We start from the raw sequence: 24,606 nt of genomic DNA, 5'->3' as shown, positions 1-24,606 counted from the left end.
TTTCAACAATATACATAAATTGCAAAATTAAAGGAAAATTCAGTTATTTACCAACCTGAAAAGTGAGGAACTGAGAATTGACACGTTTCTAAATGAAGACAGCAATTTACTCAAAATGGAATGGAAAATAAGAGAGGTTTAAGACATACATCCAATACATACTTTTAGCCAAATACCAAACACGAAAATCCCAGCTAAAAGTTTTCTTAACAAAGCATCCCTGGGAAGGCGAATAGATAAATTAGGATAATTTTGGTAAAAGCAATTTTAAACTATTGTATCTAAATTTTGTCCATCAAGTTAACCAAACATTTTCAGGCATAATCTACCCTCCATGACCAATAGGAGATACAGCTAAACCACGATGGTAAAATCTCCTTTGTATCTTTTCCTTCGAATGTATAGCATGTGATTAAACAAAAATTCAGTAACATTCATGCTTTCTTCAAAGGCTCATGCTTGAACGAAGCTCTTGAGCTTGTTCAACCACACTAAGTACTCTTTACTGTCCTTGTTGATCATGTACTCATGCAAGAAATTGATTGTGCTAGGCTTGATTCCTCTGATTTCTAAATACCTATGGAAAGACTTCTGCAGATTCTCATCCAAGCCCCTGCAGAAGACATTGAAACAGACGAAGTTCAGCCAAACAAACAAGACCTTACCAGTTACCACATTGTAAAAAAATTCAAAGAGTTGCAGAAAAAAGAACATACTGGAAGTCTGGTCCCTCATAAGCAACTTGATCCTCAGTGAGATCAGGATTCTTAACTGACAAGCCGTCAATAACAATCTCATCAGGGTAACCCACACAGTTAAACTCTAGATAGGGTCCGCCCTTCTTAAGAACACTGATTGAAAGTGGAATACTCGACTGAGTAACTCTTTCACTATCATTATCATTATCATCGTCATTTTCTTCCCCAGTGACCAAATCCGGCATGTGAACCTCTACCTTAATTTCCTCGTCTTGGTACATTCTCTCAAGCGTTATTGTCTGTTGTCCGGGACTATCGATTATTTTAAACGGAAAATTACCCGGAACCTCTTCAGCCTATCAACCAATTCAATTTTCAGTAAGTAACCAACATTGTCATTATTATATGAATTGAAGAAAAAACAAAATATGGAACTTACTGCGTTATGATCGTCGGTCTCTTGGGCGCATTCGATTTCGGATTCGATGAGCCGGAGAAGGTTCTCATCGGAGGTTGGTTTCTTCTTGGAAGCTACAGAAGAAAAGTGGAACCTTGGAACAAGCGAATCCTGGTGCTGGTGCTGGCTGATGGCGGTGGAGAGTAAAGTGCGATGACCCAGGTGGTTATTCTTCGTCAATTGACCCGAGACAGCAAGAGCCCTCGCGAAAGAACCCGACTTGCGAAGAATTGAGTTGAGCGCCATTTCCAAGCACGCAAGGGTTTTACTAGGGTTTTACGATGTCTGAGGATTGGGAAATTGTTCCAAACATCAAGTTTATATAACCTGGTTAAGGCCCAGCTGTTAATCTGGGCCCATATTCACATTTGGGCCCATTGTTAATAGTCCGGCCCAATAAGGGGTACCGGGAATTTGCCCTATTTAAAACCCCTCTATTCTCCGCGTAATTTGATTTCCCGCTCTGAAAACCCTAACTACCACTGAGACTGAGTTGAGCGGAGAAGAGAAGGAAGAGCGAATGGGGCAGAAGCAGCGTTCAAGTTCCGAAGCCGACAACGAAGTCAAGAAACGACGCCGTGTTGGTTTCTCAGGCGTTGGTAAGTTTTCACCTGTTCTGCAGTGATTTTTTTTTTTTTTTTTTTTGTATTGAATTCTTCAATTCATGGTGCTGCGACGTGTATGAACATTTTGGTCGTGTTTTCTAGATTCTGGAGTTGAGGCCAAAGACTGCATCACAATCTATCTAGGTATGCTTAAAATATGCTATAATTTTGTCATGTTATTTGGTAGTTCTGGATTTAGATGGTTTCAGTGTAACTCGATTATGGGATGGGGGAAGGTGGTTTCTTTTGGAAATGGGTTTCCGACCTTGTAATTTTGCTAACTATGACTTAATTAAATTATATTTTTTACTTTTGCTATCTTTTGGAGTCCTGTGAATCCTTATCTGTAATTTATGAGTTGAGAGTGGTGTTGTTAGTCTGCATTGTAGGTAACCCGAAAGATATTAGTTGTTAGATAAGAACATGGTCTGAGCCATATGATATGTAAATAATGATGGTAATGGTAATGCCAGCTTATCTTGATGTTTGTTTGTTTATACTAGTAACTAGTAAAGACCACTTAATTCATATTTGATTTATTGGGTTCTGTAGACACTTTTTTAATGTAGCTCGTAGATTGGACTGTGTCATTGAGCAATATTTCATTGGCAGTTGTAGCTAGTATGTTCCAGCTCTTTGCCTAGCAATAGGCTTTCTTGAGCTTAGTTTGCTAAGGACATGGTCTTGCTAATCAGTTTCTGGTCAAGTTCGTTTAAGTGTTCTTTACTGCTATTTAGTTTTCTTGCTCATTTCTTTGAGTTGCTTGTCAGTATGTTGCATTTTTGCAATTGGCATGCATACTTTAATTTTAATATCTGCTATTATGTACAGTTTCAAGCAAGGAGGAATTCGATGCTCCAGAGAGTTTTGTCATTCATCCTGTGGATCTGAATAGCTTTTTTGATGATGATGGGAAAATTTATGGTTATGAGGGTTTGAAGGTTGGATTCATTTGTTTAAAAATAACTGTATTTGAATTTTTAATGGTGTATGATGTCTTATTTTTTCAGCTTGTTTTGCATTTATTTCTTTTGCAGATTACCATCTGGATTAGCAGCATATCATTTTATGCGTATGCTGATATTACATTCCAGAGTTCATCTGATGTAAGTTCCAAATTCATTTAGACTTTAGACTAATGGAAAAAGTAATAGGCATGTTATTCTTTTACCTTGTTGATTAGTTCAGAGTTTTCTTTTGTTTTGCTTCACTCATTATGACTTTGACACTTTTCTGAATGTGTTGCTTAATTGTTTAAGCGAGGCAAAGGGGTCACAGATCTGAAATCTGCTCTTCAGGTATGCATCAATATCTACTGGATGAACATATGTTGGCACCTTGTACTCACAAAATTAGAACTTGGTTTATTATTTTGTGCAGACAATTTTCGCTGAGACTCTTGTTGATAGCAAGGATGAATTCCTTCAGAAATATTTGGCAGATAATGACTTTGTCAGGTATTAAGTGTTTATTATTGTTTTCATTCTAAACATGCACAGTTTCTTTCCATTTTAATATGTTATTTGAAATTCAATTTATAAAGTTGTAAGTTGTAACAACTGTGGATGACTATTTTAATTGATTTGCAGAACAAACATCTCAAATGGAGAAACTTTGAAGCACAAAGCTTTTAAGGAGAACATTTGTGATTCTAACCAGCTTACAGATTCTTCTACTTCTACTGTTGAGGTTGTAATTTACATTTAGGCTCAATGTATTGCACTGTAGATAAAAGTTAGGTTGTTTGACTGTGAATGCCCAGTTTAATTTTTGTTTTTCTATGAAAAATACATCCTATCATACATGTTGCATCTCAAATTTGTCTGTGTTTTGTGCTATTATTTAATTAAATTACTGTTTTGAGACATTGGATGACCGAAAGAGAGTAACTGTTAGAATAGCTCTGTTATAAACCATACTTAGCATTTCTCTGTTAATGATCAGATGTCCACTGTGCTAGTTGGATGCATCTACATGACTATCTGAAAACAAGCATTTTATTATCAACTGTCTTTTTCCAATTTTCTAGTGCAGTCTTGTGAATTTTCCAGTGATATTCTGTTTCCCTCTGCATTGAAGGAGAGGAATTTTCAATTGACTTGCTATCCTCTGTAATCTGTATTCATGTTTATGTTATGTGATGTTGAATTGATGATGATGATTTATAATACTGCCATTCTTCTGGAAAACCTGTTGGTCTGGTCATTAAAACCGTCTCCCTTCTTGGCATGAATAGATTAGGCTAGAATGTTTTTGGTTAGGTGAACTTTACACACCTGCTGTATTGTTATTTTTATTGGTAATTTTCACTAAATCTTCATCTGTTAAATTTAGATTGTTCTTTTGTGAAAGTTTATCTGAGAAATCATGTATGTGACATTTGTGTATGGTGTTACATTTTCTTGTCAGCCTGTGACCTAATGTGCTTTGTATGTGACACTTGATATGCATATTTTAGGGGCAGATTGTGAAAATGAATGCCTTTTTTACATGTAACTTCTTTGCCAGGTTGTCCGTTTGGTGGCTGGCAACATGGCTACTGGACAACTTTACAGTCATCTAATACCCCTCACACTACTTCTTGTTGATGGTAATTTTCACTTATTATACTACTTTATGTACCCTACTTGCCTTATTAAACAATGTTTAGATTGCATGCTGCTGTAGTTTATTGCTGTTTTACCTTTCTTGTTTGCCCTTGTAGGTAGCAGTCCAATTGATGTTACCGATTCACAGTGGGAGCTGTATATTGTGTGTCAGAAGAAAACTGATCAGCAGGGAGAGATCCAATATAGGTTGACTGGTTTTACTGCTGTTTATCGATTTTATCACTATCCTGATGATTCCCGATTGCGACTAAGCCAGGTTTGTAATATACTGGACATTCAGTAAATGCTGCTGTACTCTTGAAATCGGCTTTAACTTTTAACATGCTTTCTTAAAATTCGATGAAGTGCTTCTTATTGCTACCTTTTGACTGGAACTTCTATTGATGGCAGATACTGGTATTACCTCCTTACCAGCACAAGGGTTATGGTCGATTCCTTCTAGAGGTGCTATACGATGTTGCTATATCTGAAAATGTTTTTGACTTCACAGTAGAAGAGCCATTAGATCACTTCCAACGTGTCCGCACATGTGTTGACGCACTTCGCCTGCTTCGTTTTGGCCCAATTCAGAATATAGTTACTAAAGCCGTTTCACTTCTGAAGCAAGAAAAGTTATCAAAGAAAGCACATTGTCCTCGACTTTTACCACCTCCCAGTGCTATTGAGGATGTAAGGAAAAGTCTGAAAATTAATAAGCAACAGTTTCTCCAGTGTTGGGAGGTTTTGATCTACATTGGCCTTAATCCTGTTGACAAGAACATGGAGAACTTTGTTAGTATTATTTTGAACCGTGTTAAGTATGATATCTTAGGGAAAGATTCTGGGACGTCTGGGAAGCAACTTATTGAAGTACCAAGTGATGTTGACCAGGAGATGTCATTTGTCATGTTCAGATCAGAAGCTAACGAAGCTAGTACTGTGCAAATGGATGACAATCAGGCTAATCAAGAAGAGCAACTCCAGAAGTTAGTTCAGGAAAGGGTGAAAGAAATTCAGTTGATTGCGGAAAAGGTAACCCTGCATCTTGGGAGCTCAGGGTTGGTGGTTAATTAGATTTGTCCTTCCCAAGATGGCATGGGATGAAAAGGTCATGCATCTATGATATTGTGTGATTTTTTTCCTGTGGACCAATTAGAGTTTGTTTTTCTGGACAATCACTCAGTAGTGTATTTGGGTTCTTCCTTCTAGGATGTTTTAAGATTCTCTTATAGTAGTCTGTGAAGGAACCAGTGATCTGTTAAGCTGTAATTACTGAGATTAACCACAACAAAGTTGATTGAGTGACATTCAGTGGTTATTGTCCATTCTAATACGTCTTGCTCGTACCTTTTCTTTTACTTCCGTGCACTAGTATGATGCATCCAAGAAATGTGGGTTCCGGTTTCACAGTCCTTCCTCTTGAGTTTTATTCTTAAGTGAGTACCCAACCTGGAACGTTGAATATCATTTAGCTTCAATGTCATTTTAGAATGTTTACCCCAACTTTTTATTATTTTAAGATATTTTGATTGTATACTGTTGGGTATAATATAAATTGGTCTAAATATACATCCAAGTACCGTGGCAGTATACACAATTTAGAACTATAGATGCCAATATATATATATATATATAAAATCTAATAATACAAGATGAAGTACTGTGACGGATGTTGAAAGAGTTTTGGTTTGTCCCGATTATCCTTGTAATGTCGTAATCAAATCTTGGCGGATCTGGATTTGGTATTGTTCTCGAGACACCCATTAATTAAACGCTATTACTGACTATATGATTAGCCTTTAGAAAAATAAATTCACTATTCACCCAAAGCGTCACGTACTCACCTGAGTTAAATTATCACCCATTATTTTTTTTCCTTGTTAAATTAGGATTTTTTTTCCTATAATTTAATATTTTGATTTAATTTCGTCCTCTAATTCTTTAATTTGGTTCCTTCAATTTATGTCCATATCTTTATAGAATTCATTTCTAACTTTTCGCCTATTCTTTTCGCTTGCTTCCAATGCAAAATTGATTTGTTATATCATCACCGAATATATACATTAATCGCGTTTGAATTAAAACTAACAGTAGAATAAATGTGTTACTAAAATAATTTTTTAGGGAATCATTTTAGAACTTTTAAAATATAAGAGATCAATTTAAGAATAAAAAATAAGTTAGGTGATGATACATATATTTTAGCAAGAAAATTAAACATTTTCCTCTATTTTTTTAACAAAAAATTATTTTTAATTGACTTAAATAAATTTTTACTCTTTTGTAATTTAGTATTTTTTTTATTACTTTTCGTCTTTTGTAAAATATTTTTTACATTTTTAGTCTTGATAAATTATGTTTGTTTATTTTTTTATAAAATTTGATACTATCACCGTTTTTTTCCTTTAACTTTATTCTTCGACAAAACACTCCTGCATTCCCAATCGAGCTAATGGATTAAAATCGAAACTTCAAATAATTTTATTTTTTTTGCAATGGTTAAGATGAGTCTATCTACAAATTTCCGACGAATTCATTAATACACCATGTTTACAATTATTTCCATCGATATTTTCGTAGTGTTGAAAAATATTTGGTTTGTTGTGTTATGACCCCAACGTCACATGTTCTGCCAGGAGAAGTAGGCCTCACTGGCTCGAGCCCATAATATAGAATTCTTTTTTTATCAATTCATAATATGGAAATCTACCTGTATATGATAACGACCTAACAACTAACCTAATTGTCAAATTTGTAGTAATATTAGATTACCCCAGTAAGATACGTCCTTAGTTTAATGTTCGTGAGAGGTGCAATGGCTGGAGAGAAACCACTAACCAATAATTTATTTCTATACACACTCAAAATACACAACTTTTGCACAGACCAAACTTAACGCCATTTACAAAGATGCTGACCTTTTCATCAATGCAATGGCATCACTCATTCTAATCCAAAAAACTGACCTATAAAAAGAAAAGAAACGCCATGAAGTAAAAAGAAAAACAAAATGAAACGGACAAACATTTCAGACTCAATAATTTTTCTACCTCCTCACCACATGCTACCATTTTGAACATCATTGACCTCACTCACATGACAATCTCCGGCTTCAGAATATTTGACTTGATCTCCTTGTGTGGCAAAACAACACCACCATTGCTGTAAATTTCATCACATACATGGACATCTTCTCCAAGGATGGTCATATTATCCACTCGAGCCCATTGCCCAACAGTGGAATGCCACCCAACAATACTGCTGGATACACAAGCATGCTTCTTAACCCGGACTCCACGCATTATTGTGCAGCTTTTGAGTCTAACACCTTGCTCAATAATGCAGCCAGGACCAATAGCAACATCAGGTCCAATGAGACATCCCTCACCAATTTTGGCTGTCTCATCCACAATGACATTCCCTACAAATTGAGAGCCACTGGCCAACTTAGATGATGACTTCTTCTTCAATGAGTCCAGGTAAAGCCTCAGGCCAGAAATATAGTCCCTCGGTTGTCCAATGTCCATCCAAAATCCTGGCAGGACCATTGCAAATAGCTTTTTCTCTGCAGCAATCTTTGGAAACACCTCTTTCTCAATAGAAGTGGGCCTCAGTTCAATTCGATCCAAAACAGAGGGGTTCAGCAGGTAAATTCCAGCATTGATTTTGTTACCAACAAACAACTTCGGTTTTTCAACAAATTTATCAACCTGCCCTGTGCTCTCTTCCATCACAACCACGCCGTACTTTGATGGCTCATCAACCTACACAAGTAGATGAAAAATGATATTGGATTCTCCAACTTGTATGTATAGTCTTAAATGTCAGCAATGGGGTTTTATTTTTCTATCAAATGGATTACCTTTGTTACCATTATGGAAGCCTCTCCTCCATGGCTTTTATGGAATTCAATCATTTCTTTAAGTGGATACTCACTGATAACATCACTGTTGAGAACAAAAAAGGGTTCTCCAGAATCATCTATCAGCTTATCCCTAGCAAGAGCCAGGGGACCTGCTGTTCCCAGTGGTTCAGTTTCCTGAGAACATGTGATCTTGATGCCGAGCTTTGATTCAAAATCCTTCAAGAAATTCAACATAACCTGCAGTAGGAAGTATACACCATATTAAAAATAAATATACTTTAGCCACATAAATTTCTTTAAGCATTGACTAGAACAATGTTGTAACGAGACATCTTTACCTCTGGTTGGTAATTGATGGCTAGCACTACCTCAGTCACTCCAATGGCCTTAAGGGCTTCTATCTGAAAAACAAGCCAAATTAAAAGGTAAATCAGTAGGATACTCAATTATGTCATATTAAGGAAATAGACATAAAGGATACATACTCATGCTATATGCACACACAAAAACTAGTTCCTTTTTTTTATCATATATCTAGAATTTATAAATCAGATTTTTTTTTCATTAAAAGTTTGATAGATCTCTGTTATCTAGAATGGAGGGCATCAAATGCTGCATGGAAAAGGGATTCTACAAGAAAGAAAATCCCTAAATCATTTATATAAATAACAGATGTAAACAGTAAACCTTCTACAAAAAAGAAATGGCTTAGATTGAAATAGCTTTACCTGATGCAAAATCATAGGCTTGTTAGCAAAATCAACAAGAGGCTTAGGGAAACTGAGTGTCAGTGGCCTCAGCCTTGTTCCAAATCCCCCAACCAGAATCAATGCCTTCATTGTAATGTGCCCTTAAGCTATTCCTGTAAATTTATATATTAGAAGCAGATCAAGATAAGTGGACAGAGAATACAATCTTAAATATGAGCAGATAGATACCAATGTGTCCTGTAAATATCAATGCCAGGAAAGAACTTGCACATAACACCTAATGAACAACTGGCATGTAAGTTGAACCTGAGCTAACAAGTAATCTTGAGTGTGGCACGGATCCTTTACGTGTCACAACGTGAACAATAAGCTAGAACTTGAACGTAAAAGCACATGAAAGTTTTAACCATATATGAAAAACAACGACACAATCCACTGATACACAACTAATGTTTCTAATGAGAATGACAAAATGGTTGAAGTCTGGTACAAGCTTCTCTATAAATGGCATCAAATATACACTCAAATCAAGGTGCATGGTAAAATAGGGGTATTTGGCTACTCTGTCAACAACATTTGAAGCCAACAATAAATGAAACAAAAGAGTTAGAATTCGTGACATAAATGAAACAAAGGATGCAGTGAGATAACATGAATTGAGCAAAACAAGCATTATTGCATGACATATATGATATATTTGCAACTGAATAGTTTATCCAACGTTTTTGCAAGTGAAAAACCCTTACTCCTCCGCATTAGTCTATTTTTTTCTTCACATAAAATTCAATTCCTCGGTATCAGGTTCAATCAGAAATTTCACAAATCCATGAAAATTTAAGTGAAATTACTGAACAGAGAAATCAATTAAACACAAAAAAAGGAAGAAAAAAAATCACAACACGCAGCACCAGATCTGAGTAGCACACTGTAATATCTATCAGAAATCAAAATCAGAGCAAAAATTCCAAACCAAAAAAAGAATCAGGAACATGAACATTGCGATTAAATAATCGGAATTCGGAAAGAAGGTGCATGCACTGATTGATTAGAATTAAGAAGAGAGCAAAGCGAAACGGCACTGGCAATAGCAATGACATTGTTAGAATGAGAATTACCTTAATATTAGATCCGCGAGAATGAAAAACGGAACCGAGTCAACGCGGCTAGTCGGAATCCAGAACTAGAATGAATTGAAGAACCCACACCTGCCACATACGTCTCGTTGATCTTCCCCTATATATAATAACCCGCACGCACCAACGATAATTCTAACCAATCTTTATCATTTATCATTTATCTTTTATCTTTTATCTTTTATTTATTTAACTCTCTCTTCAACAAAAAAAAAAAAAGAAGAAAAAAACTTTTTCTCATTTATCATTTATAATTTAATTAATTAATTGATTAATACTATTTCTTTTAATATTATTCATTTTCCTTCTTCATCAAATTTCTTTAATTAAATAGTTTTATATTTGAATAAATTTTCTTTCTCGTTTACTCTTTTAAAAAAAAAATATTTCTCATTATTTACTAGTATCATTTAATTAGTCAATGACTACAGTTCAATCAATACTGTTTCATTTAATAATATTATTATTCATTTTGCTTCTTCATAAAATTTTCTTTTATGCTTAACTCACCAATCAGAAATAATTGCTAGAATAATTACAATAAAGCCCAACAAATATATCTACTCTTTATATTTTAGTTATTACTACGAGCTTGTTTTAAAATAAAAGGAATGTTAATAATATACTATTTTTAAAATTTATCATTAAAAATAGAAAGTCAAGATGAGAAACTCATTAAATAAAAAGTCAAATCTATAGAAAAAAAATTTAATTAAAATAATATAAAACCCGTTTCAAAAAGTGTGTACTGTTGATAATATTTATAAAAAATAAATAAATTACCCAATGGGCGTGCGCGTAGTTTCCCTTGATTTGGGTGTCGGTGGCTTCCTCCGTAGTTTCGGATTTTGGCCAGTTGTTCTGTTTTATGTTAATTTCAATATTCTTCTGTTTTCGTAAATCATAATTTTGTAACCTCTTTACTTGCTTATTATTATATTTGTACTTTACAAGCTACCAAAATTTGTGCCTTCTTCACCTCTCTGTCCTCTAGTATGATTGTGATTGTACTACCATGTGATCGAAATTTCCTTTCCTGTTCAATTCTTCATTTACCTTCTTTTTATTTAATCTGGATGTAAATTAAATGTATAGTGTTTATTTAAAATTTTATCTTATTCTTATCACACCTTATCACAATAATAAAATAATTTGGTGAAAGATTTCATCACAATTTAATGACTTTATAGTATTATTTAAATAATAATGTGCAAAAGCTTTCTGTTAATATCTATTTAAGATAGATTGTACATGCAAATTCAAACTTTTGAAATTTATACTAGTTTTCATTTTTTTTTATTTTTTAAATATCCTCCTTTAAATATAATTCTATTCGAAATAGATCTTTTAACAATAATTCGAATATTATTAATTCACCATGTTATGACGGTAGGTTTAATTTAACTATTTAAATAAATTCACAATTGGCATTTCCCAATCGTGGCGGTAGGATCAATTGTGGCCAAAACGGCATATTCCTGTGTTATACTCTACATTTCTTCTTTTCTTTTTTTTGAACATAAAGATAAAAAAAAAAGAGATAAGTAGTTAGGAAAATTAAATATACAGATGAATTAAGATAAAAGGAGAGTAGTCTGAAATGGTTGATTTTTTTATCCTCGTGCTTTGATTTGATAAATACAAAATCAGTTTTTTTTTGTTTTTTTTCTAAAATATTTGAACATAAAGATAGGAATAATAAATTAAAGAGATAAGTAATTGAGAAAATAAAATATACAGATAAAGATAAAATGAAAGTAATTTGAAATGGTTGATTTGTTTCTTAAGAATTTTTGGTTCATTTGTGTTGTTTCCTATATTTTTCTATTAAATAAGTAAATAAAATAAAATGAAAAATCTATAAAAAAAAAAATACTCTAAAAACCTGACTTTTTTGTTTGTATATTTTCGTGGGCAATAAAATTCCTCACCAAAGGAGTAGAAATTAACGACAGATTTTGCTTGGATCAGAGGAAGGGGGTGACATATTCAACATCAAATTTTTTAAGTTTATTTAAATTGTTACAAAATTATTTTTGCTACTCCTCTCCTATCTCAAAAAAAGTATAATTTTTTAATCTAATTATTCTCCTTTCTTATATACATTATTCTTATACTTAAGACAATATTATATATATAATATTAAAATTTTAACATGCATTAAACACGTGATATTTTAGATGTTCTTATTAAGTAATATTTTTTTCCTGTCCGCCTTTAAATAAAATGTTGGCATGCTATTTAAAATAACTATAGTGGGTTTAGAACTAGAATATTAGGGATTGTGTGACAATGTGAGACACATTTTATGTGTGACAATGTTTTTTTTTTCTTCTGAAATCAAAGTATTCTTTTAATTAAAAGTTATGAAACTAATTTTTGAGGTGTGCAAATTATTAAAGTGTGTTTTATCTTTCTTAACAAGGTTTTTTTTTTTTACACACATGATTAGAAAAATCAAATCTCGTATCAGCATATTTAAGAAATTGACTAATTTATTAAATGTGTTGGATTTTGATGGTGATTTATGTTATTTTAATTTTTCTTCAAATTGGAGTCAAATTCTTCAAAGGGGTGATTTCGTGTAAATGACCTAACTATACGTGTTGAATTTTGAATTCCCTTTGACATTATAATAGGTCAGATCTGGTCATGTTGCTCTTTTGGGACATTGAGCGCCTTGGTCTTATTCTTTACTACTATATTTGATTAATGCATGTGCGATGATGCATGAGAAAATATGAAAAATCATACATTGAATATAATAATTTTCATTTTTGTACATTATAAACTTATTCAAATCTTCTGCTAAGTATGAGAAAACTGATGATCGGATAAGCTCAGGATCAAAGTCATTTTGTTCCAATTATGGTTAAAATGAATTACTACATTTTAACAATACCCTTCTAGTTATTGAAAAACTTGTACAAATGATATAATTTTTATTATTATACATGATTTATTTGCATAAAATAAAAACACAAATGAAAATAAAAAGAAATATTTTTCTTTGTTTATTCATTTTCAAATATTATTATTTAAATTTGATCAATCTCAATTTATGTTATTAATACAAAAATTTTAATATTTATTTATTTGAATTCTGTAAATTTGAGTTTTAACGTACTATATTAAATTAATGTACTAGTATATTGATAATTATTTATTTAAATATAAAAATCACCATTAATTATTGGCACGTGAGCTTGAAATTCTGAACATAAAATTCAATATGTTCTTGTTACGTGAGCAATTTTTTTGTATTATCAAATAGTAATTCTTATTGTAATTTGTTAGTGAAAGGGATTCTAATTTATAATATTTTTTTCTTCAACCAAGACAACCTTAAAAGTATAATTATATGTAAACAACTTTAATTGAAACACATCAGATAAACTATGCTGCATAATTTTTTTCGATAGAATATTGTGGATTTTGGTAGAAATTAAAATTTTTAAGTATGTAAAATTGTACCACTGTAGACAATTACAGCCTCCCAACTTACACGTGGCGCAGATACGCTGTCATGGAGTATTATTAAAATGCTTCTGTTGCAAAGCCAACATTACTCTTATTAAAATGAAGTAATTAACTTGATCCATATGCCAGCAATGAATTCAGTGCCAGGGCATTCACTTCCAAAACTGGACACTCCAATTGCTTGATGTTATGTAACTCCTACGTTATAACTTATAATGTTACTTCTCCTAAGCCTTCTAATCCAAACAAATGTAAACATTGCATATCACGTGTATAGAAAATGGTTGGGTGTCAAGGATATATTTTGCTACTGTTCAGAATATAATGAATCTTTCTATTTATACTTTTTTAAAGAATACTATAATTTTATATTATCTTTCTATATTATTAAATTTGCATGCAATGACGTGGAAAATTATATAATTTAAACACTATGCACACCACATTTATATGACTATTTTTCTTGATTGGATCTTACGAACAATTTTTTTAAAAATTGTTGACTAAAGAATCAATTAATTAAACATTTCCACTAAAAATTAAGGTAGAAGTATATTAATAACATCAATCATTATATTTTCTTATATATAGTTTTTAATTTTTAATAAATTCTTTAAGAACATTTATTAACAAGCTTTTTTATATATGAAAGAAAAGGTTTTGACCCTTTGACAGACACTGTCCAACAAAAGTTATTTGATTTTGATTAAGAGGCCGTTGCTAATAGTACTAGTGTGCGGCAAGATTAAGATCCAACTAATGTGATGTCAACCACAAGATTAGCATAAATACCAGGTTGAATAAATGAGGGGAATATTCCATAACTGTTAAGGTCTATCAACCTTGAAGGGAAGTTGGAACAATAAAATTCACTATTCAGGGCAATTTATTTGGCTACCGATTTTTTAATAGTCTCCACAAATTGATAGTTCCATTTTTTAAATATTATTATATAAATGCTGATTAGTGATTAATGACCAGTTGCGAATTGGAAACCACAATTTTGTCTTATAATAAGCTTACACGATTTAATATATCACTCTCAAACGATGATGTGATAAGGAGAGCCCAATTTATGGTCTAAGATAGCCTTATTAAAGCCATTGACTGTGAAATTGGAGAAGCACCAGAAATATGGATCCGAGAGCATCTTCTCTGAGAGCTAATTGACTGACGACTGTTAGGCCCAGCTTCGCTTTCATGGAATGATTCCTACTTGTTATGTTTTGTTTTCCTCCAACAAGAAAAGAAAAAACCACTTTTACTTACATAAAGCGGATGGCAAATTTTGAAAATATATAAGAAAAAGTTAACCATACTATCCCAATTTTTGTTCTACGTTCTAGTTTTGTTGAAAATCCTTCACACTTTCGTCTAAAAAAAAAAAACTACTGGCTGAAAATGATGTAAGAGGAAATCCTTCATAGTCTTTCTTTGTGTAGTCATTGTCAATCTTGGGGGCCTATGGAAGTTGAAAGAGTCCATGACAAAAAGGGAAGAAAAACGTTAATTTTGTAGACATGGAATATTTGAATTTGATCCCATGATTCTAAAGAAAAAGAAAAGAAAAGAATTTGGTCCAAGACAAACTTGTTTTGTTCAATTAATTTCTCCGGTTGAATGATTCTGATATAGTTTCGGGTAAATGTGTAGTGGTAGTAAAGGCTTGTTTATCCGGTCAATCGTATATCCTTTACAGTATAATATTAATGTTGATGCACTCTCTCGTTCTAAAAGTGAGCGAATTATATCTCTTTATAACATATGCGTGTCAAACAGAAAGGCAAAGGAAATTGCTTGATTCAGAATGGTGGAGGCAGCGGTGTTAGTCCAGTGAAAGCAAGACTTAGAATGTGCAAGATGTGGAGCAATGTATTTATCTATTTTTATTTAATTAAAAAAACTATTAAATGAAGTGGCAAAATAAAGGAATGTGATTGATATCCGTGTAAAATACTGGCTTATAGACATTAATCTCTTACAATATTGATTGTATTAGGATTTAGGACACAAGAATTAAATTTTAAATTTTATAACAACCAAGTTCTTTTCAATAATGCTATGTTAATAAACTAGCTAGGAAAGAAAAAGAAGAAAATAATAAGGTTACCAACAGAATTTAGTTCCGCGTCTTATCAAATCTTACTAGGTTAACTTATATTCAAAGGATCAATAGTGAATAGCAATTTAGCGAAAGCACAATGTTATGACTGATATCAAATCGTGTATTAACAAAAGTTTAATGATTTTATGGTCAAAATGCTAAATGATGAAAAGGAATTCAGTACAAAAAATAAAGGAGTTGAGCTGGATTGCGAGCTGTTGTTGCTTCCTGCACTTTTCTGGAACATTTTTTTACCTGTCGGATGGATGAATCTAGAAGCCGAAAAGGAAAGGGAGTGCAGGAAACAATAACCTGGATTGCGGTAGGTTTTAAACTATATGATCCAGTGTCATAGGTAAAGCCCAATCCAATAAGAAAAATACTCATTGGACCTACCAAACAAAGAAACCTTAATAAATTCGAATCAAATCCTCAGAATATTGTTGAGTCTCAAACATACTGCTAACCACCTTAGTAGTGAGTGTAATCACTCTACTTTCACCAACAGATGGAACAAGCTGAGACCAATAAGAAACCAATAATCCATAACAAACAAAAGGAAGTTGGGTCGGGTGATCTACAGTTATATACACTAATTAAAAGGATTACATTTACACCTAACTAACAATTACATGCCATCATACTAATCTCCAGTATACATAATTATACTTGACAGTTTATACTATATAAAATAAAATATACATAATGGTTAAGAATGTATACATATGTGGAAAGGAACCAATACTTCCTTCCAAGCCAAATATCGCTCTTCTGTGGTGTTAAATACTAGAGCTAGTCATGGTCATTCACACACCATGAAACAATACAAACAAGTATGTATTTGTATACCACTACTGTATGTACACATATACATTGCCTTCCAAAAGAACCGCTAACTAACAAAATTGGGTCAGGAGCACCATGGCATCAAGTGTGGGACTCGGCCAGAAGAAGAGTATGCCACCAACCACAAGCAACATTTTTAGGGACACAACCTTCAATGGTGACTTCAGAAGGAATGTTACGGTCAATCACGTCCCCAAGGCCCAGCTGCCACACCCAGAAAGCACAATTTAGAAGAGTATGATTCCACAACAATGTTACTAATAGTAATACCCAACACTACTCCTCACTTAAAATAAATGTGGTCAGATAGAAAATTCCAATAATGTTCGTAGTTTAAAACATGAAATAAAAAAGTATTTGTATAAGGGTAGTGTGATATAAGAACCTGTCCATATTTGTTCCATCCCCAGCAGAAAACTTTTCCGCCCTCTTGAAGAACAGAAACAAAAGAAAGAAAACTAATTATAATATACAAAAAAAATAGACGTGCCAATTTGTGTTTTAAATTGCCAATAAAATAAAAAATTCAACATCAATTGTGCAAAAGTCCATGATGACTATTGCAAAAGTAAAACTAAAAACAGTAATGTACAATATGAATTTGACGTTTTGCCAGAAATCTAATTCGGTATGATATTAAGTTTTGGATCAGGTGCGCTTTGGCTAATACAAAGACTATATCTAACCCATTCATTGCAAACCCTCATCAAGGATTGTTCAATTTTACTAGCACCGTTGTCATTAAATGTCTTCAATAATGGAAGCCTAAATTGACAAGGCAGCTCTGAAAATGACATAAGCAGGTCTATAGGATGGTATACCTGTTACTAAAGCAGTGTGGCGAGCACCGCAAGATATATTCTTAGCATGCAAATTTTTCAAACTCGGTGAATCCACTAGTCTTGGTAGAGTCTGCTTCGAAATTGAAGTTAACAATTAAAAAACTGAAATTACAGATTGCCTATAACTATAATAGAATTGTCAATACCACATGCTTAACAGCTCTTTCAGTGACACCAATATTTATGATGAATGCACAATCACAGTACACTGGTGATTGATATAATCTAGTAATTATGTTTTGTTTTAGCGACAAAATGAGTGGTGAATCTATGGAATGGCACTAATTACATCATACCTCGGCTTGATCAGCACCAGTTCCCAACTGCCCAAACTGATTCCCACCAAATGCATACACATCACCATCAGCAGATGTACAGACTGTATGCCACAGTCCTGCAGCAATTCCCTCTATGTGGATACCCAATAGGGAAGATACACAAGTTGGGCTTAGTTCATCATCGGTAATTCCTTGCCCACACTTGATAAAAAACAAGATGACATAAATAAAGTATAATGAGCAAAAGCATGCATTGACCAACAGGTGACAAGAAAGATGAAATATTGTAAAGGAATAGAATAGATAATCCCTCGTTAGAGTGAACCACATCTTCAACATCAACATTGCTTTTGTCCACCATATTCTACTTTACCTACAGATTGATCCTTAAGAGTGGTTAAGGGATGACAGTATCCAAGCAGTTCTGTAGATGAATATATTTCGACCAGGTATAGTATAATTTAGTTGGGTTCATGTATATGATAAATACTCCCATAATCTCAGGCAAGTCAAAGCAAAATTTTAATCAGGTACGAGTTGCACTTCATATTTTTCACAGTACCAAGGAAGTATTAGATTGAAGAATAAACAACAGTATGTTGGTGACATGACATGCAAAGTGAAGTAATTCTGAGCATGTTGTGCTCCTCATTATAAAGGGTCACCCTATTATCTGATAAGATCTAAATGATAAAAGGGCTGAAAAGCAAAACTAACTTCTCATGAAAATAAATTCAACGCCAAAGAGGAGCTGGACAAGAGAGGGTTTAAGTTCAGTGGCTTACAAGAATACCGCATTAGAATGGGATTTTCTAATAATAGGATTTAGGAACCATGCGAGCAAACTACAGGCTTGCACACATCAGAAGATTTTATTTACAATAGATACTGACAAAATTGCTAAAATGGAAAAGCTCTGGAAGTTTGATCTGTTATAACATACAAGATAGGCTGATACATCAAAAGCCTTTTTTACAGAGCCATGAAAATAAATTGGGATTTCGGAATATGCTTGTGACAGTATATAATTACTAATTCAGCAAGTTTCATTGTCAAATAGAATATGAACTTGCAGTAGTACAAAACAATATTCTAGTTCACTTTAAACTTTACCTGTCCATAAAGTCCCCAACCAAAAGTAAGCAAGGCTCCAGCATCTGTCAGCTCAACAGATAGATATTCCAATATTAGTACATATGAATTTACTAAAGATAACATACAAGAGATATTGGAAACAAAATAAGCTTACTAAGCAAGTTTCTATGCTAGTAATAATTAACTCCTAATATGGTATCTAGAAACACAACACTATTTATAGATAATTTTTTCATTAAGTGTTTGGATCTTTTGTTAAGATATTATTTCTTCTTGCCAATAACACTATTCCTGGCCAGTCCATTACATCCATTAAGAAACTAGTTTTCTCCTTCTAAACAGTAAACACCACCAAGCGCAACATTTAACACCAGGTAGGCAAAGTGCAACATTATAAACAAAGCATATGGATATTTTCATTTTAGGTTCTTCAAAGTAACTAAAATGAAGGCAGTCCAGTTGAGTTACTGAATAGACTGACACGTATGTACCTGTAATTACTGCACTATGTCGACCTCCACAAGCAATTCTCTTTATGTAACTTCCAGGAATTCTAAAAGTCTGTCCCTCTGAACCCATGTTTCCTCGAGCCAGTGTAGCAGATCTATCTTTAACATAATAAGAGGAATCAATGCAAGGAACAAGATGAGGAGTGGAAACCATACGTATTCTGGAACCCAGACCAAGCTGCCCTTCACCTCCATAGCCCCAAGCCCACACCAGTCCTGTATCTGAAACTCTCAGAAAACCAGAATCAATGGTAAGTCTTAGAAGTCATAGTTGTGATACTTCAACCAAACCACGCTACACAATGGGAAGAAAATAACAGATAAAATCTTAGATTTAGGTGTAAAAATACTCCATAAAAAGGTTCCGTACCTGACAATGCTAGTGTATGACGTCCACCAGCTGCAACACTAGCTATCCTTATCCCTGGATTTAGTGTGACAAGACATGGGAATGCTGTCAGACTATCATCACTGGATGACGAGCTTTCAGCTGTTTGCTTTGCTGAAGACACTCTCCTTCGCTTTGTACTTTCTTCTCCACTGTTACTGGAGGCAGTACCTCCAGTAGATCTTGAGCCTTGAGAACGAGGGCTCACTATTGCAAAACAACTCCAAATCAGTCACCAAGAACAAGGGCTCATGGTCCCCCCCAGGGAGGGATCATTGGAGGCAGTACATCCAGGTGGGGAATGAGGGTTCATCATAGAGGGGTAAACCATAAAACATTTTTTCTTCTTTCTTTTCAGATTCCAATGATTCTATCATATATCCCCCACTCCTTTTTTGGTGCACCTTGGCTTGCTTAGACCACTCCTTGGGAGGGACAACTAGTTGTACATAAGCGGTCATCGTAAAGAGGTCAAACATACCTTGCTCTGTGAACAATGGAGTATGCCTTCCTGGCACATCTTTTTCAAGACTTACCCCTGTTGATGATTCACCAAATACCTTCCCAGAGGGAATGCATTCTTTCCATCCCCATGTATAAACTTCTCCATGTTCTGCGAAGGAAAAACAAAAATATATTTGTAGGGTGATACTCGAAAGAAAACTTTGCTTATTGGACAAGAAAAAAAAAAAAAAAAAAAACTCTTGCCCAATTGGATGATATTATTGAATTCATTTTGGATGTTACTTATTAAAGAAATAGATACATGTAAAACACTTTTAGAAAAACAAAACTATAGGTTCTATTTTAGTTCAGGACTTCTCCTTTCAGTCTCATCATCTCGTTTCTTCTTCTATTTCTTTCAAGGTTGCAAGGTAAGGAAATCCACCTTACCTGTTACAGCAACACAATGAGCCCATCCTGCTGCAGCTTTTACAATAGAGGTTTCGGTTGGAAGAGGGAAAGGCTCTGGAGTTTCCTTTACAAACAAACCAGAAAAGTTAGTTTGTTGACAAAGAAAAAAAGAGAGACAACAGGTCATTCTATTTTATACATAGTTATGCATTACCCCATGCTTGCCAGAAGTCACATAGCTTTGGCCTAGATCATCTGTTGAGCCCCATGTGATGAGCTTCCCTGATTCTGATTAAGGACGAACACGTGAGCAATGATGAACCCTTTATACAAATAAAATGGTAAAAGAAAAGCAGCTAATAGAGAGATAGAGGGATGCAAAGATGTAAACACGAGCATTGAAAGTAAAAAACATGGCATGATTCCCAAATACAATCATTTAAATTATTTACAACAACATCAACACAAGGAAGTACACAATGCATTCCATGAAAATGAGGGGCAAGAGATTGGCAAAAAGTAGTCTCAAAGTGAAACAGTAGTGAAAACCTCGCAAAATTCCAAACAACCTCTCAAACTCATCTCCTTGGATTTGAGTATTTAACCATCCTAACAAAATACGACCCCATCAAAGTTCAAAAGCAATACTTTATTTAATCAAATTCAAATTATTAAAAAAAATACTGTTCAGTCAGACACAACTTAAGAGAAAGAGCCCCCTAAAAACCTTGGGTAAAATGTGATTTAGATGCTACAATTTTCGGTCAAAATTGGTCTTAATCCCAATATATAAATTTCATCTTTCTTTAAAACTTAGAATAGTAGGATGAGAGATGAAATTCATTAATTATTATCAATAATACGAACACCAAAATCATTAATTTGTCAAATATAGGGAGTAAGGTCAATTTTGACCGAAAATTGATACAAAAAAAAAACTCCAATGAGAATAAAATCAGAGAATGAAGCTGAAGCTGCTGAGCTGAGTTGATTTTCTGCTTCAACGGAGCTCAAGAACTTCCCCTAAACCTGCTTAATTTTCAAATCCAAACCATTTTTGAAGAAATCAAAGGGACCAGACCACAGGTCAAACAAAGCCTCCAATTCTTAAACTGAAAACAAAAACCGCAACAAAATCAAAAAGACCGGTGAAAAAGGTAAGGCACCTGATATAGCAATAGCGAATCCACAGCCACCGCCGCAAACATCATTCCAAGAATAATCACACGGCGGAACCCTAACGGCAACCGGCGTCAAGAGCGGCGTCCTTTGCGGCAGAGCTCCGGGAAGGTAACCCCACATGTAAAGCACCCTCTGCAATGCCCCTCCGTCGGTTCCATCGCCATTATTCATGGCCATTCCCACATTCAATTCCAAAGGTCAACAACACCACACAAACACTTACACACACACACTTTATTTTCTGGCGGTTTCTTCTCGCTGAAGAGAGAGAAAGTGCGTCTGTTTGTTACTTTGGACTTTGGAGTGGCCAACGCATAAAATGAACGAATCATTTTCAGCGGAACGAGGGTGCCACGTCGGACGCCCACGTGGTTGCGCTTCCATGTGGCCTCATGCTGGCCGCTAGATGCCTCCGCCATTTCTAGCCACCAGTTCCCGCCGAAGTTTCTGGAAGGTCACGCGCGTTCTGTGATACCTGTTCACTCCATTCGTCGCCACGTGTTTGATATGCATAAAAAGTCCAATCATTGTGTCGCCACGTGGCATTTTGCAGACCCAAACGGAAAACACATCATCATTTACCCTAGTGAAACTCTTAACTCTTGAACCCTTTTATCTTTTATTTGATACCACCTTAGTTAATACTTAAGTTCTCTGGTAACATTTTAAGGTATTGTCACAAACTTCAGAAATATGAAATTAATTTTTGTTTAATTTAATTATACTTAAATTTATCACTTTTAAGAATATATTATATCAAATTAAAAAAAAAATTCTCACAAATTTAACATGTATTATTAATTAAGTTATATGTTCTCATGAGTCTTTTGTACTTGAGGTAAATAAATTTTTTATTTGATGGGAAGAGTAGGTTTAAAGTTATAGTTGAACTTAAAAAAAAAGGTTGTAGTTGAACTTGAATGAATTATATTTAAAAAAAAAAAATCGATGAGTTTTTATTTACTGAACTTTATAAATGAGGTTTGTAAGAATGTCATGTATAAATACATTAAAATAATTGGAATAGAATTTATACTATAGGCAAGTAAATTGATCGGTAACATTTTATTGAAAAAAAAAAAACATTAAAAGCTTGACGTAGAAATATAGCAATAAATGAATGGTTGCTTCGTGTGACCTTTTTCTTGGACCATTGCAAATTTTGAAAGAACTATACGACGAGTTTATTTGACTATTTTTTCAAGAAAAAAATTAATTAAAAGGTATATGTTTTGAAGTTATAATAACAATCGGGTCAAAAATAAATAAACATAAATTATAATAACCATATAAGTTTATGAAATAATTACAAAAGGTTGATTTTAACATTTTTAAAAGGAAGAATAATGACTTTGAAATTTCATTTTTTAATTTGTCTTAATTCACTTTAAAAATAAGAATTATAACTTTTTTAATTTCATTCTCATAATTTATAAGTGTATTTATTAATGAAATGAAATAACATAAAAAGACGTATTTTATACTTTTGTTAATTCCATATCATAAAAAAATAACATATGATGAGGGAAAGATTGGACCAATAAGATTAACTTAATGATAAAAGTTAAGAATTGCAATAAATACATGGAAAATTTAAGTTTCATCTTGATTACCACTCTTATTAAGAAAGAGGGAGAGGGAGGGGAGACTAAAAAGAATTTTAAACATAACAAAGGCAAAGAATAAATTCTAATAAGATACTGTTAAGGATAAAATGGGGGTAAAAAAAGAAAAGAAAAGAAAAAGTTAAACGTTTACATTTATAAGTTCAAAACACTGCCGAGGAGGGTGTGGCAAATTTACTACAAGTAGCTTGTAATTTATTTGATCTTATACGTTAATGTTTAGCAAAAGTAGTAAAAAAGTAAACACTTAAAAGTTATAAACCGTTAGTTAAACACTTTTATGTTATTTTTAAAGTTAATTTATTAAGTGAGAAGTGTTGGCTAAAATTAATTGTAGAATTAGTTAATAAATGTAAAAGGAAATATTATATAATTTTTAAAATAAAAAATATTTTTAGCCAATTCACTTTTAAATAGATTTTTAATTCACTATAGTTTTGAATTGATTTATTAATTTTAAAGGATTAAATATTGAAGGGTTAAACAAAAACTATATAATAAAAGATGAAATCAGACACAATTGCGATTTACAGCAGAGACAGATCTAGAATATTTTAGTTGTGGGGACAAAGGTCACATATATAAATTAGTGGAACAAGATTTATATTATAAATTATTTTTTTAATTAAAATTAAATTATAAAAATAATTTATAACTACATATATGTTATATTAAGAAAAAAAATTTAGTAAACACAACTGCCTTCTTCCAACAAGTAGATCTGTCCAGCTTACGGGGAGAGGGACATAATTGAGTTAGTTTGTTTAAGCATATTATTTAAAATAACTATTTTTTAAAAAACAAAATAAACAAATTATGATTTTCTAATGCACTTGTTTAAATTATTTTTACTCTAAATTTTTTTGTTTTTTAATTAACAAATTTATTCTATTTATGATATATATATATATATATATATATATATATATATATATAAAAGTTTAAATAAATTAGTCCGATATCAACTGTAAAAGTGAAAGCATGCATGCACCGAAAGTGAAATTAGACCGTGCAGTCTAAGGTCAGCATCGACCAAATATGTCGGAAAGAAATAGTATATTTTCTTCAACTTCAAGTGATGTATGATTGAATTTGTTTATTTTTCATTAAATTATTTTCATCAAAATAAGTTTTTAGAAATATTTTTTAAAATTATAAAAAAATGTATCTCTTTATTGTTTTATTTTTAAAGAACAATGTTTATTGACAATGACCATAAAATTTTTTAGTATTTTAACGGTCAATTATCATAAGAAAATTTCATTTCTACTTATTTAGAAACCAATATTTCAAGAATATATTTTTTCTGGAAATTATTTTGGTTTATTTATACTAAACCTGAAAAA

General features: G+C 32.9%; 4 protein-coding genes across 8 annotated transcripts; 1 reads left to right on the top strand and 3 right to left on the bottom strand.

The window, feature by feature from the left end:
• Nucleotides 1-89: 89 nt before the first annotated feature.
• On the bottom strand, nt 90-1,449 carry LOC100809454 (MAM33 domain-containing protein). The gene is made up of 3 exons (NM_001255899.2): nt 1,138-1,449; nt 717-1,054; nt 90-613 (listed from the first exon to the last, which is right to left on the bottom strand). The coding sequence occupies exons 1-3, from the start codon at nt 1,399-1,401 to the stop codon at nt 454-456; spliced, it is 762 nt and encodes a 253-aa protein (NP_001242828.2). The 5' UTR covers nt 1,402-1,449; the 3' UTR covers nt 90-453.
• An 80-nt stretch (nt 1,450-1,529) lies between these two features.
• Nucleotides 1,530-5,653, top strand: LOC100808905 (histone acetyltransferase type B catalytic subunit). Of its 2 annotated transcripts, XM_003519312.5 has the most exons (10): nt 1,531-1,754; nt 1,863-1,904; nt 2,592-2,701; nt 2,798-2,866; nt 3,020-3,058; nt 3,141-3,217; nt 3,350-3,449; nt 4,269-4,350; nt 4,465-4,625; nt 4,760-5,653. In XM_003519312.5, the coding sequence occupies exons 1-10, from the start codon at nt 1,676-1,678 to the stop codon at nt 5,420-5,422; spliced, it is 1,422 nt and encodes a 473-aa protein (XP_003519360.1). In that variant the 5' UTR covers nt 1,531-1,675; the 3' UTR covers nt 5,423-5,653. The 2 variants fall into 2 exon arrangements, with proteins under 2 accessions (XP_040864782.1, XP_003519360.1); XM_041008848.1 differs by having other exon boundaries at nt 1,530-1,754; nt 2,592-2,866.
• Nucleotides 5,654-7,164: 1,511 nt separating this feature from the next.
• LOC100808375 (mannose-1-phosphate guanylyltransferase 1-like) lies at nt 7,165-10,135 on the bottom strand. 2 transcript variants are annotated; one of them, NM_001289330.2, is made up of 5 exons: nt 10,039-10,135; nt 8,942-9,075; nt 8,552-8,614; nt 8,211-8,450; nt 7,165-8,112 (listed from the first exon to the last, which is right to left on the bottom strand). In NM_001289330.2, the coding sequence occupies exons 2-5, from the start codon at nt 9,050-9,052 to the stop codon at nt 7,441-7,443; spliced, it is 1,086 nt and encodes a 361-aa protein (NP_001276259.2). In that variant the 5' UTR covers nt 9,053-9,075; nt 10,039-10,135; the 3' UTR covers nt 7,165-7,440. The 2 variants fall into 2 exon arrangements, with proteins under 2 accessions (NP_001276259.2, XP_014619044.1); XM_014763558.3 differs by lacking the exon at nt 10,039-10,135 and adding an exon at nt 9,152-10,036 and having other exon boundaries at nt 7,177-8,112.
• A 6,188-nt stretch (nt 10,136-16,323) lies between these two features.
• Nucleotides 16,324-21,944, bottom strand: LOC100807837 (ultraviolet-B receptor UVR8). 3 transcript variants are annotated; one of them, XM_003519310.5, is made up of 11 exons: nt 21,620-21,941; nt 20,668-20,741; nt 20,493-20,577; nt 20,080-20,211; nt 19,581-19,805; nt 19,193-19,432; nt 18,720-18,763; nt 17,625-17,807; nt 17,308-17,398; nt 16,872-16,915; nt 16,324-16,690 (listed from the first exon to the last, which is right to left on the bottom strand). In XM_003519310.5, exons 1-11 carry the CDS (start codon nt 21,810-21,812, stop codon nt 16,568-16,570), a joined length of 1,434 nt encoding a protein of 477 aa, XP_003519358.1. In that variant the 5' UTR covers nt 21,813-21,941; the 3' UTR covers nt 16,324-16,567. The 3 variants fall into 3 exon arrangements, with proteins under 3 accessions (XP_003519358.1, XP_006575513.1, XP_006575514.1); XM_006575450.4 differs by lacking the exon at nt 16,872-16,915 and having other exon boundaries at nt 21,620-21,944; XM_006575451.4 differs by lacking the exon at nt 17,308-17,398 and having other exon boundaries at nt 21,620-21,944.
• Nucleotides 21,945-24,606: the final 2,662 nt, after the last annotated feature.

This window comes from Glycine max, chromosome 2 (genome assembly GCF_000004515.6).
Source record: "Glycine max cultivar Williams 82 chromosome 2, Glycine_max_v4.0, whole genome shotgun sequence".
Classification (NCBI taxonomy): domain Eukaryota; kingdom Viridiplantae; phylum Streptophyta; class Magnoliopsida; order Fabales; family Fabaceae; genus Glycine; species Glycine max.
This window is presented reverse-complemented; position numbering and strand designations above follow the sequence as displayed.

Bases quoted from the DNA above. Each gene is read 5' to 3' on its own strand.
- LOC100809454 (NM_001255899.2), bottom strand. From the start codon at position 1,401: ATGGCGCTCAACTCAATTCTTCGCAAGTCGGGTTCTTTCGCGAGGGCT. The intron at 1,055-1,137 runs GTAAGTTCCATA...ATTGGTTGATAG, and splicing joins AGACCGACGATCATAACGCA to GCTGAAGAGGTTCCGGGTAA. The intron at 614-716 runs GTATGTTCTTTT...TGTCTTCTGCAG, and splicing joins TATGAGGGACCAGACTTCCA to GGGCTTGGATGAGAATCTGC.
- LOC100808905 (XM_041008848.1), top strand. From the start codon at position 1,676: ATGGGGCAGAAGCAGCGTTCAAGTTCCGAAGCCGACAACGAAGTCAAG. The intron at 1,755-1,862 runs GTAAGTTTTCAC...CGTGTTTTCTAG, and splicing joins TGTTGGTTTCTCAGGCGTTG to ATTCTGGAGTTGAGGCCAAA. The intron at 2,867-3,019 runs GTAAGTTCCAAA...TAATTGTTTAAG, and splicing joins CATTCCAGAGTTCATCTGAT to CGAGGCAAAGGGGTCACAGA.
- LOC100808375 (NM_001289330.2), bottom strand. From the start codon at position 9,052: ATGAAGGCATTGATTCTGGTTGGGGGATTTGGAACAAGGCTGAGGCCA. The intron at 8,615-8,941 runs GTAAAGCTATTT...CTTGTTTTTCAG, and splicing joins AGCCTATGATTTTGCATCAG to ATAGAAGCCCTTAAGGCCAT. The intron at 8,113-8,210 runs GTAATCCATTTG...CTACTTGTGTAG, and splicing joins CTTCCATAATGGTAACAAAG to GTTGATGAGCCATCAAAGTA.
- LOC100807837 (XM_003519310.5), bottom strand. From the start codon at position 21,812: ATGGCCATGAATAATGGCGATGGAACCGACGGAGGGGCATTGCAGAGG. The intron at 19,433-19,580 runs GTACGGAACCTT...TGAGAGTTTCAG, and splicing joins TCATACACTAGCATTGTCAG to ATACAGGACTGGTGTGGGCT. The intron at 18,764-19,192 runs GTACATACGTGT...TTGAGCTGACAG, and splicing joins ACATAGTGCAGTAATTACAG to ATGCTGGAGCCTTGCTTACT.